This window comes from Rousettus aegyptiacus, unplaced genomic scaffold (assembly GCF_014176215.1).
Source record: "Rousettus aegyptiacus isolate mRouAeg1 unplaced genomic scaffold, mRouAeg1.p scaffold_m13_p_13, whole genome shotgun sequence".
In the NCBI taxonomy this organism is placed as follows: Eukaryota; Metazoa; Chordata; class Mammalia; order Chiroptera; family Pteropodidae; genus Rousettus; species Rousettus aegyptiacus.
The window spans coordinates 48770760-48788235 of record NW_023416288.1 but is presented as its reverse complement, the minus strand read 5'-3'; the positions used below and the strand labels follow the sequence as shown (position 1 = coordinate 48788235).

The window sequence follows — 17476 nt, the reverse complement described above, 5'->3', positions numbered from 1 at the left end:
CTCGTAACAAATGGCTCTCCGTGTGTGAGAAAATGAAACTGAACTCCTACATCACACAACGTAAAACCCAAAACACCGAAACGTCACCGCAAAACCACAGAGATGAGATTTTGAAATAGATGTTCAGGGACACGTTAGAAACCAAAAGAGCTTCAATTTTGAAATGTTATTACGACTAAAAATTCAAAACTTCCTAAAGGGTGCACGATGAAGAGACGGCCTGACAGGGCCGCACAGGGCACTCTCCCTGGAGGCGAAGAGCCAGTGTCCCGGGAGCCCCCCAGAGGCGTCCGTGCACTGTGAGTTCTGGTGGTCCCCGCCCCCCACGCCCCACAGCGGACGCACTCTCTGCCGGACCCACTCACCTCAGCGCAAAGGTGAGCACACGTCTTTAGATCAAACTTAATTAGAGCTAAAAAGGGAGATTGAAAAGAAATCATGACTTTTGCTGAGAAAAACACTTAAGATCGGGGCATCTACAATGAATAGACCTTATGAACTTATCTACATTTTTCTAAAACAGGCATATCAAAAACTCAGTTTTCTAAAACAGAAATCTCTAGTTTCCTCTTAATTGCTAAGTACAATGTTAATAATCAAGTTGGCAGGGTGAAACGAACATCGAACATCAATTTTTCGGTATAGGTGTACTCCGCGGTGTGGCAAAGACAAATCTTGGATTATCTTGCTGTATCCAGACTCTGTACTTAGTATTCAGACAAAGTAACCCATACTTGATCGTTGATGTCTTCTGAATAGCCTTGCACTTCAGAGTGAAGAGATAATATAATTTCTTACCATGGAAGATAACACTAAGGCACACACACAGGTATGGTATGACTTCGTGAAGATGTCACTTGACATTCACTAACAACACGTCAGACGCAAAAGAAATCAAGATTCCCGATTGTCCCTGTTAAACATAGTAATCATGTTTCATGTGGAAAACTCACAAAACACATTCGGAACTACTGGCCACAGCTCCTTAAACCTGTTCATCCAGACTCGGCAACTCCCGGTCCACGTCCTGTGACTTCTCCTCCACGCCGCGGCCCTCTCCTCACTGGACCGTTCCTCTGGACATGAACCAACGGGCCCACATTTCCGCCGTTTTCGTCCTCCTTTCGATGCTCTGCCTCAGCAGCGAGACTCGCTGTCACGATGCTGGGAAGACCGCCTGCGCCGCCGACCCGGACAGACACCCCGCAGATGTGTCCCGCCGTTTGAGTCTGAGCGCAGCTTGAACCCGGAGACATGGCACCTCCACCCTACTCGTAAGGAACTCGCCCCTTCTATCCCCACGACTTTGTTTTCAAATTTCACACGTAATGCCTACACTCCAAAACTTACGTTCATCGGCCTTTAATTACACCCATAATCTTAAACATTTACCTTTTAGGTAAACCTCTTCCAATTTAACTATGAGAAGCAGGGAGAGTTCAGACCCGCGAATACTGCTCTTACTAAGAAACTGCATAAAAAAAATTCCCCAGCTTCACATGCAAAGCTACGGGCATCTTTCCATTCCTTTTCCCCGCCATTCCCCACCCTGTTCATTCTCCAGGCAATCTCATAGATCTGCTGTTCCTCCACAATTCACACACCCTCGCACTGTAAAACTGTTCAAGAAGACACTTCGTCTAGACTCCCTGTGTTAAGCTACTGAAACTTACCCATGCTCCAAGCACTGTCTTAATCTTTCCAACTTATAAAATATTTTCAGGTTCCCTCCACTTCCCATCACAGACACTATTACTCAGCTACCAAACGTCCTTCCTGAGGAGCTGGATTTTGTTCAGAAGTCCACCCTCCTATAAGCAACGAAGTGTTTCAGCGTATTTGAGTGTGTTTTTCCCGGGCCCCAGAGGAAAATCACAGTCTGATCACATGGTGGTTGTCCCAATCATTGGTTACTGGCTATTGGCATGAACACAGCAGGTAATCCTAGGTAACGAGATGTTAGCAGAAATTTGCCAGGGCAGAAGAAAGCGTATGGACGGGATTTTCATTAGTTAAAATAATAATAATGACTTTTTCCCCCGTCTCTGAATGTCAGGAGGGTATGATACTTAGGGCTCCTGCCTGCCCACTTCTGGCTGTAAGAGGAACTGGACAAAGGAAGAGACCAACGCTGTGGGTGGACAACATAAAGGCAGCAAGGACCTGGCACCCCGCGTTGTGAAGACACTGAACTAGCATCACCTGAACTACCATCCCGAATTCCCACCGTGAAAGACATCCAGTGTGAACCGATGCTAGCCCCATAAATTAAAAAAAAAAAAAAAAGACATCCAGCACCCACAGGTAAAATTTATAACACCTGGCATCCAAATAGATTACCAGGCATACAAACAAACAAACAAACAAACAAACAAACAACAGGAAATCACAATCCAAACAGAAAATAACCAATCGATGAAAACCGACGTGGGACTAACATGGACGTTAAAATGATCAGACGAGGACGTTAAAAGTTATTAAAAGTGCTCAATATGTTCAAAAAGTTAAGTAGAGACATGGAAGACATAAAAAGACCGAATCAAATTTCACAAGATAAAAACACCTGAGACTAAAAATCACATTGGATGTGATTGACGGCAGATTAAAAATTGCAGAAGAAAAGATTAGTGAACTTGAAGACAAAAACAGAAACCATACAAAATTTAGTATAAAGAAGAAAAAAATAATCTAAAAAATGAAAGCAAGCGTAAGTGAGACAACTTCAAAGGGCCTAACATTTAGGTAACAAGAGTCCCAGAAAGAAAGAGAAGAGAAAGAGAAACAATATTGAAGAAATAACTGCCCAGAACTTTCTCATCATAATGAGAACCAAAAACTCACAAATCCAAGAAATTAAACAAACTCCAAGCAGAAGAAACGCAAAGAAAAGTATACCAATGCGTGCTATCATCGGTATCCAAATAAAAAACACGTCACGCAAGAACAGACTCACGGATACAGAGACAAACTGACGGGCCGCAGACAGGAGCGGGGTGCAGGCATTAGCGGAAAAGGTGACGCGAGTAAGCAGCGCCCGGTGGGAGTTATACGAACAGTCCCAGGGATGCAGAGAGCAGCGCAGCCAACAGCCAGCAGTGCTGTAACCGCTGCATACGGTGCCAGGTGGGTACCAGATGCCGGGGAGCCATCGCCTCGTAAATTACGTTCACGGCTAATCACTATGCCCTGCGCCTGAAACCAACATAACCGTAATTGAAAAATACAAAGTCAACCAACCCACCAACCAACCAGGAAGTGAGGACAGAAGAAAAAAAAGATGCGTACAGAGAAACAAAGGTCAGATGCCACCTGCTTGTCCATCAGAAACAACGTGAGCGAGAAGCTGCAGCCCAACGTCTGGAACGCGCTGGGTGGAAAACGTGAGCCCAAATTCTACAGCTAGCAAAAAAGGCTTTCAAAAACAAAGGTGAAACAAAGGCGCTTCGGAAATATAAACGCCCAAAGAATTCACCGCCTGCAGACCTACGGCGTCAGAAATGTTCAAGGACGTGCTTCCGGCAGAAAGAAGATGGTACCAGGGGAAAACCTGGGTCTGCGCAGAGGCATGCGGAGCACGGACGTGACAGCTGCGTGCACAAATATATTTAATATTTTTCCTTATTATTTCAGTCACTTTAAAAGACATTTGACTGCTTAATCAAAGAATAAAAACATCTCATGGACTTAATAACAAATGTAAAAATCAAATGCACGAGAGTAAAAGCACGAAGTCCAGGAGGGGAGACAAATGGAAGGGAACAGAAATATATTGTTATACATCAAACTGTGTATCACTCGAACGCAGACGGTGGTGAAAGATGTACACTGTAAACCCTAAAAGAACCAACAAAATAACAGAACCAAGAGTCACAGGTGATAATGCACAAAGGAGATCAAATGGAAATGAAAAACAAACTCAATCCAAAAGAATGCAGAAGGAAACAATAGGGAAAAAAAACACAAACGAACAGGAAGGCTTACTCACATTAAACGTGCATGGCCTAAAAGCTCCAATCCAAAAAAAAAAAAAAAAAAACAGTTCCTGCAAGAAATGCTCATTAAATAAAAACACACAAATAGGGTAAAATAGAGGAATAGAACAGTATATACCATGCTTACACTAATCGAAAGAAAGCTGGAGTGAACATATTAGTATCAGACAAAGTAGATTTCAGAGGTAAATACAGGATTTTTCTATTACTGTCAAAAGTATCCTTATCGATATCTTTCCTCTGCCTGAAGCTGACACTATAACTAAGCACTATGGCAATCTCTCTAGGACTGGGAATAACTCAATATTACACGCTACAAAGTACCTACTATTCCCTATAGAGACATTGAGACATAAATCAAATTTTAGCATCGTGCAAAAATGGGTTAACGTAGCAGGCCCAAGACTGGCATCCTCGGAAAGGCCTGCTGCCCAGCTGACACCCAGGTCCCTGGGTTCCGGGAGCTGCCACAGTTTCCTAAGGGACAAGGGCCGGCCTTCCGGTGCCTGAGGGGCAGAGGGTGCCGTGTGGCTGGCCGCAGGGAGCACCCGGGGCTTCTCGGGGTGGGAGCCTCGCACCCACTGTCGCTGTCGGGGGAAGAGGCCGCTCTGCGGGACCTCTCACGAGGGGCCGTGTGCCCACGAATGCCTGCATGAGGCTCCCTCCCCGTCAGGGTCCTTTACCACGGGACTTCACCACATCACGACAGGGAGGCCCAGCATGACCACACGGCGAGCCCCTTGCACCCTCCGAGGAGTCTGCGATCCAGGACACCCCCGAGGATGCCCAGCACGGATGCGGGACCCAGGTCTGAGCCTCCTGCAGGGCTACGGGGAACCGCAGAGTACAAGCTTTGATCATTTTTTTTTTTTTTAATTTACATTGCAAAGCACTAGGATTATATAAAAAATAAACGGTATTAGAACAGTACTGATAAAGTAGGTACTTCCAAATCACTGTAGGCAGAGGCAGACCAGTATTTTACATCTTAAACAAAGCAACTTCTGGCTGGCTTGAGGAAGGGTGGGGAGAGACTTCCACTGTACCGTATACTGTCTTCAATATTTTTAACCAAACTTACACTAACAGTACCGGGCTTATCTATAGTCTTAATGCGTTCTGCCATCTTATTATAGAAAAGCTATTTTTGTTCTCTTTTGCAGTCTACGAACTCAAAACATTAAAACTTACAACTCTTCTCACAGGACTAAACTGGTTTTACCCAAAAACACCCGACACAAAATCGGTATAATATAATTTCAACCCGGGGTCGTGCAGAGGATGAGGGTGAAGAAAACATGAGAAACTATCGATTCTAAGTAGGAAGATGATACAGTAATTTTTTAAGGTTCTATTTATAGACGAAGACAATATTTGATTCAAAACTAGTTAGGAGGACAGAAATACGTGTTGGAGGTTTACGAGCTAATTCTTTTGGGGGGCGATGAGGGGCATGCGGGAAAGAGAGGCTCCCGGTAAGTAAACGATCAGGCGTCCGCAGCGAGCAGACCTAAACCTTCCCCGTGGGAATACTCGACTCATCCACGTGCCCACCACGCCGACAGCGTCCCCAGGGCCCCAGTGAGGAAATCGACGGGGACACACCACGCCTCTCTTGAAACACTGGTCACGGTTTAGCAAATTCTTTCATCTAGCAAAAGATAAAGCTCCCCCTGGAAAAACTGAGAAGCGGTCTGAAGAAAATTCTGGAAAAAGTAAACTGCTGAATAAAAGACGCCATCTAACAACTGAGGAAATGACATGAAACATGCTGATTCTAAAACAGGAATGTTATTATTATTGATTAAAGCTCCCCCCAGAGGGTCGGCCCTGTGGGCGGCGGTCCCGTGCACCGCGGGACGCTGAGCGCTGGCCGCTAGGAGTCAGCAGCACGTTCCTCGGGGCCGCAGCGAAGGCTCTGGGCTCTGCGCTCCACGGGCAAACTCCGCTCACGCAGGGCTCAGCCAGAGCCCTCGTGTTCCCCGCACTTGCAAGGGGCCAGAGATAAACCGAGGCGCCCAGACAGAGGTCGCCCACGCCCTGATGGCGAGTACGGCTCTGGCTCGGGGACCGAAGGTGCAGGAAAGTCCACGAACGACGTGAACGGACCGGTGATGGAAAGTGACATGCGAGAGACGCATGTGCCAACGAGAGTGTGTCAACTATTTCTAACGAAAAACGCGCTCGGCCGGGAAGTTTGGGGTGCGGCCGCCCCCCTGCGTGAGCCCAGTGCTCCGCCTCGCCCTTCCCAGAGACGGGCCTGACCCCGACGCCGGGCCAGTGCCGTGTCTGCATAGGTCTAAGGGAGGGTGTTTCTCCCCAAAACAGGGAGGTCTCAACAGAGGTGCACCACTTCACCGCCCTTTCCAATCCCAACCAAAATTGTTGAAATTTAGGCTGATAAATTTTTGCCTACTGTACTAAATTTTTTTTCTTTTTAACAAATGGCTTTAAAACATATGAAAACTCTCGAGAATATTACAAACAGATCAGAAAATTCTGTGTCCAGGATTTTTTGGTGACAAATGTGAGAATATTTTTTCACTGTTGTTTCTTTTCGGCAAACTTTGTTTCTGGAAATAAAATGCCAACAGAAATAATTCCAAACGTTCATTTTCAAAATGCTCAACTCTCGGTACATTTCCCTGAAAACTTGTTACAGTCTCATTGTTGACTGTACCTTTATCTTAAAGAGGCAGGAAAGATGGTGATTCTTTTTTGAAAACAGAAGCACCATAAAATGCTCAGCCACATGTCAACATAATGAAGGTCAACAAACTTAGCACATCTGCCTTCTGGTAAAACAAAAACGTGTTCTAAATCCAACGGCACTTTACACACTTTCTCCCTGGGGAGTATTTTGAGCTATTAAAGATTTCACTGTCACTGACCACCCCCCCCCCCCATTCCCCACCTCACCCATCCCTATCACTTATGTAGACTTGTAAAGACTTACTGTATTTTGGAAAAGTTTTTTTGACAATTACAAATTTACAAACTTGTATAAAATTAACCACATTGGCGCTCTCCCTTAATGTTCTGGATCCTGATTCCACAAATGCTCTTTCGTACTAGTCATTTAGGCTACAAATATTCGAGGAATGCCATAAACAAAAAAGATCCCGTCAAAACGGCCCTATTTCTTCGGTGAGGACGAGGAACAAGGTGAGGAGTGAACTAAACACGCACCGCGTCGGACGCCGGCAGGTGCGAGGGGCACCGGCCAGCGGCTCCGTGGGGACGGGCGGCACGTGACGTTTCCGATACCGGACGAGGCAACGTGAAATAAACACCCCGAGGAAATGCGGGGCGCGCGACACGCCCCGGAAACGGCCCCGGGGTGGACGTGTGTCCGGTGGGTCTGAGGACACCCCCGGCGGGGAGGAGCCAGCCCTGGACCGCGGTGGACAGCGAGGTGACCCGGGTGGGCCGGCCAGTCGCTGAGGCCCGCGAGGGGAGGGCCGCGACCGGCTGGGCTGCTCACTCACCGCCGGGGCCGGGCCGGCGTGGCCTCGTGCGCCTGTCCTCGGGGCTAACCCCGGCGCGACCGGCACGTTGCTGTGCTGGCGCTCGCGCTGCTCCGGCCCGCAGGAACCTGCAGCGGATCCCTCACTGGGGGCGCGTCCTCATCGTGTGGCCCCACGTCCCCCACGTCTCCCCCGGGACGCGGCCGGATGCTGGAGCCCCGAGCGCGCTGACACCGCCGAGCCGACGGCACGAACTCCGGCCGCCTCCGCTCGCCCGCGGCCCTATCGTCCAGCACGGCGAGGCCCGGCTGTCGCCGTCCACCGCGGGCATCCCGAGCTGCTCACACATGGCACACGGCATGGGAGGTCACCTTGGAACCAAGCCATACCCCGTGAGGAAGCCGGGTCCTTGCTGCCCGCGGGTGCAGCTCCTGTCGTCGGCGGCATGGCACCCTGGGGGACACTGTCTCCCAGAGACAGGGCGCTCTCTCCTCCCCTGTCCCTCTGAGGGGGACGGCTGCTGTTCCCTTTGGGCCCCCCGCAGCCTACATGGCTGTAACTGCTAGCCAGGGGGCAGGTGAAACCCTGAGCTGCACGAGAAGGTGCCTCTGAGAGGCGTCCGTCGCGCTGCCCGGCTCCGTGGGCCCGTCCTCTCCCCCACTGCCCCCACCCCACGCCCGTGCGCATCCAGCCCCTTCCTTTCCGGTTTAGCCGTCTTTACTGTCTTTTCTCTCTTTCCCACAAGTGAGCGTGTGCATTTCCTTACATCCGTCTTTCTTGAAGGGCCACACCCCAGAGACGGTCTTCTGCACTTTCTTCTCTTAGGAGTGGATGCTGGGAGCTGCCCACCCCCAGCAACGTGTTGGGGTGTCCACCTACCCGCCCCACCCCCAGCCACACGTCGGGGTGCCCGCCCCCCTCCTGCCATGTCATCAAACGTGCTGCTGAACGTCTAAATTTCTGTCAGCGAGACAAACTCTTCCTGGGGGAAGACAAATGTTAAATGTTCTGGATAACTGGTCTACCCCTTTGTACCTCGTTTTGATAATGGAAACAAAAACAGGGGAAATGGCAACAGAAGACTGACCTACGAGGAGGCGCTGACGGACTCCGGCGGGGGAGCAGAGGCTTGACGAGGCTGCGACTGGCCCCTCCACCGTGTCCCCTCCTGCCTCCCCCCACACGCCACCTGCTCAGGCCGACTCAGTGCCGACGCCAAGACGCAGTGAGAAGGGGTGCGGGTCTCCGTGGCCCTCGACTCCTCTTGTCAGGGGGAGGGCAGAGCTCCGCTCTCTAAATGCCACTTTAATACGAATCGGTAAGTACTTTAAGAACGAGAAGGGTCCCTGCTGTCCAAAGCGGACCGAGCACGGCAAGCTCTCCTTTACCCTCGGAGCGGACGGCGCTGGGCAATGCCCCGATACGCACTTCCTCGCGTGCGGTCTCGCGCCCTTCGATCTCAGTCCAACGCCGCCGAGCTCGCCTTGGCCTCTGTGCGTGGCCTGTCCCAGCGCAGGCCACACCTCGGCCACGCTGCACCTCGTGGCAATGCACGGCGCTGTGCTTCTTACAAGCTGAGGCCGAGACCCTCCCCCCACAAGGTTCCAGTTCCCTGTCCTCTGACACCTGCTTTACTGCGGTGGATCCAATCCCGCGGTCACCTCCGAGACATGCCTCTGCTCTTCACCGTCACAGAAGAATCCAACACTACTCCTGGATTAGTTGATGACAAATTGCTCTCACTCACCTAGCACAGTCTTCGTCTGGCCATCTAAGTGTGTTCGGGCTGTGGCGTTCACTATGACGGATTATAGTGTTCAAATTTTGATAACATAAACATTTAAATGTAATGTCATGTTTCCAAAACAAGCACTCATCCTGAGGTGAGTTACTTATCCATGCAAATTAGATCATTTTCATAACCTAAGTGAAGCTAATGTTATAACTGAATAATTACTCAAATCTTAAGTCCTTTTCAACTACACTTTGGAAGTTTTAACGACACTCCACTATCAAAGGCCATGTAATTTCTATAGTTAAAATTTCCATTTTTAATATCCCTTTAAAAGGGCGATTTCACTTCCCCCAGATATACCTGCGAAAACCCAGAGAATCTGCAGTCAGCAAAGCAATTTCACTTCACGGGCTTTGTTTCCCTTACAAAGGAAAGGTAAATGCTGAGTTTGTTTCTGTGCTCACTGCAAAATCACAGGAAAACCACAGTGAAAGCTCTGAAAGATGGCAGACCACGCACGTGAGATTACTTCGAGAAAGTGCCGAAAAGGTGAACTGAACTGCCAACTTAACTGAAATTCTTTCAATCGATTTTGCAAAGATCAAACAAAGCTAGCCCACACCATAGACTGAAGACCTGTCAAATCCTGTCTCTAATTTTAAATCTTCATCAAATGGTTTTGTCCTAAAAAGTAACCACGTGGACGTATGGTTCATAATTCTCACGTGAAGATTTAAAATTTGACTTAAATTTTGATTTAAGTATTGTGATGTGAATATTTATCTTAAAGGTTTCCATTTATTGCCTAACTTAACATATCATATTCTAGCGGTCTGCACAGCTTCTCTTGGATAAAAATTAATAACTTCCAATTTGAAGGGTTTTTACATCAATCACCTAATAGATGGTTCTTACAAGGGAAACGTCATGCTGACTCGAGTAAAATGCCGGAGAGCTGAGCGTGACCGTTTGCTCCCCCACTTACTTCCGTGCTCCCTGAGGCAACAGCTTCGTCCACATTCACCAGGGACGCGTCCTCCAGCTGGCACACGCCCAGCGACCACTCCACGCAGCGGCGATGAGCCCAGCAAGTGCCTGAACGGTTCGAGGGAAAAGGAGCAGACGAGCAATGTTAGCACACGGACGCCAACGAGCACAGACCGAACCCCCCCTACCCTCCCACCCCCATCAGCCCCAACACGTGAGACGCACCACGGCGTCCTGGACTCATGCCACCGATGCGGCTCGTGTCAAAGCGAGGCTCAGGGGCCGGAGGGCCACTGGGCAAGGCCCTCTGTGCGCATCCGGCATGCACCGGAGACTGAGATTCTGTGCGTCCCTGATGACTTCTTCAACCAAGAATAGTTTTTAGTCATTTTATTTAGCTAGTACCATAAGATATTGTGGAATCTCACACATAAAACGTAAAGGACATCGTTTAATGCTTGGTTTATGACAGAAGATGTGTGGCAAGTAAACTAACTATACACCTCTATCCCGCTCTGCTCCACACCAAGAGCCCACATTAATCGTTCGTGGCGGCTCGGTCTTCAAATTCTCCATCACATGGCGCTTGAACCACTATGGGTCAACGAACAGTTGAACACTGTAGAATGAAATGTGCTCAAAAATCTCCACGGTCCCACAGCACAAGTACGTGTCCTGTGCTGTCACGATGGGACACCCTCGTGGCCAGGAGCTGCTGTCCTTCACCTCCACATTAGACAGCCCCAGACTGCCACGATGCCCAGGCCCTCATGGATCCCTTTAAAACTTTCCTTCCTCAACTGTCAGATCTCCACGGCAATGCTGTCTACACAAGAGCAAATGCAAACGTTTATAAAAGCTCCCAGCCCAGCATCGGCCACGTGCAGATGCTGAACGAATCAGGTAAACGCACTCAGAAAATTTATTTTACCTACGCAGGCATGCGTACCAACGACGTTTTTTTACAATGTGATCACAGTTCTTCCTAAATGACGGTTATTTACTGTTAAGTGGACAATTCGCTAAAGTTAAAATGCCTACGGAAGGAAGCGGCAGTGATTCTGAAGGCCGGCTCGTACCTGTAGGGTCAAATAAGGCCTGGACGTCAATGGCATCTGGAATGCCAACCAGGCTCAGCTCGTCCCACGATTCACCAGCCTGATCATCCGAAGCGGTCTGCGTGCTCACGCTCACGCACGCCACCGCGCCCTGCCGGGGCCGTTCCCTGGGGAAAACGAAACAGAGCAGGTGTGAAAGTGATAACAAGCAGAAAATGCTTCGTTTTATAACAACTTCGATACAATGCACTGTCAGATCAATCCTGACCTATTAGGCATAAGCTGTCATAAAACAACTTTTAGAACATGTCTATTAGTCACAGTATAATGTAAAACCGGGCTGCTACACTGTATCACATAAGCAACAACTATAGCTCCAGACATATAAGAAGTGTAAAAATCACAGTTGCAAATTTAGCTTGCTGTTCTATAACAAAATTTTTAAAAAAATGATGCTCTAATATTCTAATCAGGATCCATATTTTATCACATAAAATGAATGTTCCATTTGGCCTTACTTAAATGCTTATAAAATATAACTCGATCGAATCAGACATTTGCGCGTGCTTTATATTATAGCAGGCGAGGACTAAGGCAACAGAGCTGAGTTGATTTTATGGCAAGAAAGGTTATTTCCCGGGGAAATGAACGCCCGCTACAAAGTGTGAAGAGGGAGATAGAACGAGTCAGCTGGAGCTGTCCGACGGTGCCCTAGACAAACCCCGACGGCTGGGCTGCGGCATGGCACTGCAAGTCCTCTCCACCAAGCCTTCACCTCGCAAGTCAGAAGCGGAGGAGAGAGAGCAGAACGGCTACCGAACGGCTCGGAGGATGAGGAAGGCGGTGCCGGCGGTGGCTCCGGCAGGAAAGCGAGCACCGAACAAGGCGCACGGCACAGCGGGGAGAGAGCCCGCCGGGCTTTCCAGGCCCATGACCTTCAGGTCATAACCGAGATCATTAAGTAAACAAAGACGACTACAGTGTCTAGACATTAAATCAGATGACCGGCAATAAACTCCAGTCTTCTTTCGATATCGCCAGATTTAACCCAATCGTAACTCTGGATTGAAACGCCATTGAATATAGATTATAACTCACTGCACTTCTGTATGCTGGTCTCTACCATGATTCCTACTAAGAGAAAATCAGCACAATGACCAGCTCACTACACTTTTTTATACCTGGAATCATTGAAAGAAAAAAAGTATTAACATGTATCGATAAGTACATTTAAATATCAAAACACATAAAATAACCAATATTCTTTATGTTCAGCATTAGAAATGCACAGACTCACTTTTAAAAAAAATTTAGCATGCTATGCTAACTTTAAAGTCTCATTTTTATAGATGTCGACAGAAAAATGAGAACTCTTTCCTATAATCTTCATTCCTACATGTATTTTTCATTATTAATCGTGGTTATTTTATTGGGAGGGGAATAAAAGACTAACAGTTCATCTATGAAGACTGACATATCATTTTAACAGATTTTCTTTGCACTAGTATTTGACAGGGGAACAGGTATAAAAACCAGTCTATCACTGCCCAGTTCCTAACCAGTGGCTTGATCAAATCACACCTTCGGGTTTTGCAGCCAGCTTGTATGCGTACACCACGGCAGTTAGCTGCCGATGTCACTCCTGAGGATGACAGGATTACAGTAGCCCGCCTTAGGAAAGGCCATCAAGAGAAGTCAGCTGAATGCACAGCCCCCGAATTTTAAGTCTAAAACAATAAGAAAGAGGTACAGACTCCTGGCTCATATTGTCATTATTTACTGTAACAAGAGAAAAGACTATTTAAAAACCTCCTTTTCAAATTACAAAAAGAAAAAATTGTTTTATCTGATTTGTAGTTCATTAGTAACATATTCTGTAAATATTTAAAACCATTACCAAGCTGAATTAATTGTCTACCCCTAAATGATTTCCAAATTTTATAAATGTGCTTTATTCCTAAAGTCCATTAACTGGCTTGTTATCATTACTTAATAACTTAGCAAACATTAAGCCAATAAAAGACTTTCATTAAACCAAGGCTAGTTTTTACATAATTATCATCTAAGCTCATAAAGATTTTCATTAAAAACTGACCTAGCTTATAAAATAAATAAATGAAGCCCAACTGTATTTCGCAAAACAGGTGTTTATGTAACTGCTATTCTTCAAGGCAGACGTGAGACTGTAAGATAAAACTTAGTCCAATCCACGAATCTGCTAATTACTGGTGGACGCTGTAAGTTTACCAGACTTTTAATATATTTTATCGTGATGTGAACACTCATTTATCTAACAGGTAAAGCTCTACATGATCTAGCTGCGGCCTTTAAAATACCAAGACTGTCTAAACTTCCTTAAACTGTTCCACCTTAAATTCTCTTCAAAGACTGTCTCTCTTGTTATTGTTTCATTTCCTACCTCAGGTCTCAAAGGCATTGGCCAGAGTCCAAAAGAAGGAGCCAATCAAATAAGCACAACACAACAATGCTTCAGTACTCAGGTCTGGGTGAATGCCAGATCAGCGCTGGGTGATTACATCATCACCCTCTAGGGCAGAGCAGGCCGGCCTGCCAAGCTAAATTAATTTTACACTTTCTCATCGACCTCAGAAAATTCTACTCCCTCAACGACCAGGGCCACGTCCACAGATCAGGATGGCCTTTCACCAAAATTCTACAGCATGCAAAAAGATTTTTAGCTCAGAAAGCAAACACATTAGACAAGAGTTTTGGGTACCTAGAAGTTCCATAAATATAGACACATATAGTTATACAGATGTCTTAGTAAATTCCTGTTTCATTAAAAAAAAAAAAAAGAGCATCTTCTTTAATGTCAGAAAGGGTATTCTCAGTATATAATGACTACTTAGAAAGTCAACGCTATGATAACTGAGTTGAGAAGACAGCTTAACAGTCTCTGAACCATATAAATACATACATACATACATAGCGCATGAAGGATGTGAACACTGAAAACTGGTTTTGCTATTCTCTCACATTATTATATTTTTACAAACAACTGCAAGTTTAGAGGAAGGAAAGACTTGACTCATCTTTTTTATTTTCTTTCCATCTATGTTAAGTCCTTTCAAGTTTCCTTCCAAAGAGTTAACTCTTTTGATCACCCTGATTTTGTTAATATCCAAGTAAGGTAAACATTCTTACAATAAGGAGATTTTGAGAACAGGACTTCCGCATCGCACGGATGCTGAGATCACGAGGAACTGTCCGGGGACACCAGTCACGTCTCCCACAAGGCAGTGACAGTGCCTTCTACAGCCTCACCGTACCCCGACCGGTAAAATCCAAGCGATGCCGCTCACCTCCGCGGTCCTCTCTGTTTCCGCGGGGCCGAGTTCTGCGCTCTCTCGCAGGCTCCACTGCTGTTGTCCTCGAAGTCCTTCTTATCGGAAGGCTGGTTCTTCCACGGCAAGGTAAACCCTGGTGTCACTCTAAACTGTTTTAAGTCTCCTTGTCCTAAGGAACTTTTGCCACCACAGTAACAGAAAGCGCAGAGCTGTTCACTGGTAGAAATGAAAGGCAGGAAGACAAGAGAAGGAGAAAGAGTTTTACTGGACTATTTTAAGTGGCAGACAGCTACAGATACTGTGCTTTAAAATTGAACACTATGTTTTTAGAGTGGCATAAGCTTTTCAATGTCTGTACCACAGAACAATTAAGTTGATTAACATTGGTACATTTAAATTTGCAGTTCTACTTTTCCACAGCACAATTTTTTACAGTAGTAACCTATCGAATCAAAAAATTCTAGTTTGCACTTAGAAAAATAATCTTTAAAAAATCTGATTCAAGAAATGCAAGTATTTAAAAAGAATAAAGGAAGAAGGCAGGGTTTTGTGGCCACTCAATTACATCCCAGATCTGTAAAACAAGAGGTGACAAGTTTATTTCGCCAGTTGGCAGAAGGTTCTTTAGGTACATCACCAAACACACACAGACACACGTGGAGAGAGATGAATCATAAACGTTAGTGGTTTCTGGGTTAGGCGGTTAGTGATGAGGGTGGGGGGCAAGAGAGTTTAATAGGAATGGGAAATGGATGATGAGCAGGTGGAACTCGGGACGTGCAGAGCAGTGAAACTATTTCGTTTCACACACTGTAATGGCAGATACAAAGAACGAACCCCCACGTAAACCATGCTCTTCAGTTAACAATAACGTATCACGACCGGCTGATCAGGTGTAACAAACGCATCGCACTAATGTGCAAGGCCAACAACAGGGGCACTGAGGCTGGCCGAGGCTGGCCATGGGAACTCTACCACCTGCTCACTTTTTTGGGAAACCTATAATTGTTCTAAACAATAAAGTCTGAAAAATAAAAATCAGTTAATTCTTTTTTTAAAAAGAGAAACCATTTAAAAAGTTAACGGGCAAAAACCAAATATACTTTAGGAACATGAGCTTAATAAGGGACCTTGGACAGAACACAGCTGAAGGGGGCCCCCCTTAGACCGCTCCCCTCTCCACGTCCATGGCCGCTGTGCCCCAACTTTTCTTCTTGGACATTCCAGCTTCCGCTCCTACCTCGGCTGCATCTGTCCTGTGAACTGTCCTAACACCTCACATTAACAGGTGACAGACACAATCAAACTTTCAGGTGATTTTTATTTTAAATTAAGTCAAATTCATATTGGGCTTTCCTCAATCTTTGGTTTACGAAAGTTACCTATTTAAGTTTTTCCAAAATTACTTCAATCTAATGATAAATTATGTTGTCCACTGACGCGCACGCGCGCGCACACACACACTAGGGTCTACTTTCAGAAAAATAAACTCAAATAGAAACTCATGTTCCTTCTTGACTAAAAGACATTACTTACTACCAGTAAGTACCCTTTGCCAATCTTGTTACTTTCATAATCTTATTTATAATTTTTTCTAAGCCGTTAAGGTGACATTTCTCAGCACACCCCGTTTCTGGCTTGTTTGGTCCCCTAGAACGGGGGTCCCCAACCGCAGGCCGGGGACCAGTGGCAGTCCATGGCCTGCTGGGACCCGGCCGGCTGGCCAGCAGGAGGTGAGTGGCCCGCGAGCGAGGCCGCACCCGGATCCGCCCCGCACTGGTCTTCGCGCCGCCATCGCCATGGCCGCCTGGGCCGCGCCTCGCAGAAATCTACGCCGAAGGCCCTTCCGGGAAGAGAGGGGCCACGTGCTCACCTGGGGCCCGCTGGCACACGGGCAGGAGCGCAACTCGGCGACGCCTCTGCGCACCGCGGAAGGCCGAGCGTGAGGCGCTGTGAGCACGTGAGGTAAAAGGCCCTGCGACCCGATCCGCGGGCACCGGGGGCCTCCTGACCCCCCTCCTCCGCTGCCACGCACACCCCCGGGCACGTGAACAGTCCAAGGACGGGCCAGGCACGGTGCCCGCCTGCGGAGGGCAAAGGCCCCGTGTGTGCGCAGGGCACGAAGACCCGCCCGGACCCTCCTCCCTCACTTCTCCTGGGGCAAAGCGCCCAGGCGGGTGGGGAAGGGCAGGCTGCGGGGCGAAGACCGGCGGGGCGGGGCAAGGACCAGCGGGGGCGGGGCGAGGACCGGCAGGGGCGAAGACCAGCTGGGGCGGGGCGATGCCTGGGGGCGGGGCAAAGACCAGCGGGGGGGGGGGGGGGGGGGGGGCGATGGCCTGGGGGCGGGGCGGGGCGATGGCGTGGGGGAGGGGCCTGCAACCCCGGAGGATGGGCAGGACTTCTCCTGACCAAGACCACAACGGGACGGGGCTCCTCCGGCTGGGACCCCACAAACCCCAGATGTAGGGACATGGCCTCCCTAAGGTCAGGCTAAAGCCGACCCTCTCCCCAGGGGCCTCTCGCACACCCCTGGTGGGAAAGGGCACAGTACTCCCCCTGGAAATCACGTGGGCATTTTCCTTTCAAATGATCCCTCCCCCAGGTAGTTAGGTACCTAAGTGCAATAAAAAACCCTTTGTTCACACCAAAACCTATGCGTGAATAACTGCCCCAAACCGTTAGCGACCCCAAATCTCCTTTAACTGGGACATGGACGAAGGAACTGCGGTGGGTCCCTTCATAAAACGGAATCCCGCTGGGCAGGAGAAAGGGAGCGACGACTGATACACGCGATTCCCCAGACTCATCAAAGCCACAAGCGAGAAGGGACAAACTGGGGTTCCACGTCACAGGACGTTACTGCAAAGGCCAAATCACAGGACAGAAAACGGAGCAAAGGGCTGGCACGGGCAGGAGCGGGGGTCAGGGA

General features: G+C 48.0%; 1 protein-coding gene across 14 annotated transcripts in view; it reads right to left on the bottom strand.

Moving 5' to 3' along the window:
* The window catches only part of KMT2C (lysine methyltransferase 2C), a 194036-nt gene that overhangs the window by 119150 nt on the left and 57410 nt on the right, over nt 1-17476 (bottom strand). For 13 of the 14 annotated variants that reach the window (XM_016163899.2, XM_016163904.2, XM_036230623.1 and 10 more), the window contains exons 4-6: nt 14563-14763; nt 11261-11406; nt 10180-10289 (exon numbers count right to left, since the gene is read on the bottom strand). In XM_016163899.2, the coding sequence (XP_016019385.2) occupies nt 10180-10289; nt 11261-11406; nt 14563-14763 (457 nt within the window). Of the gene's footprint in view, nt 1-10179; nt 10290-11260; nt 11407-14562; nt 14764-17476 lie in introns of those variants that run through there. The other variant, XM_016163911.2, reaches the window with a different exon arrangement.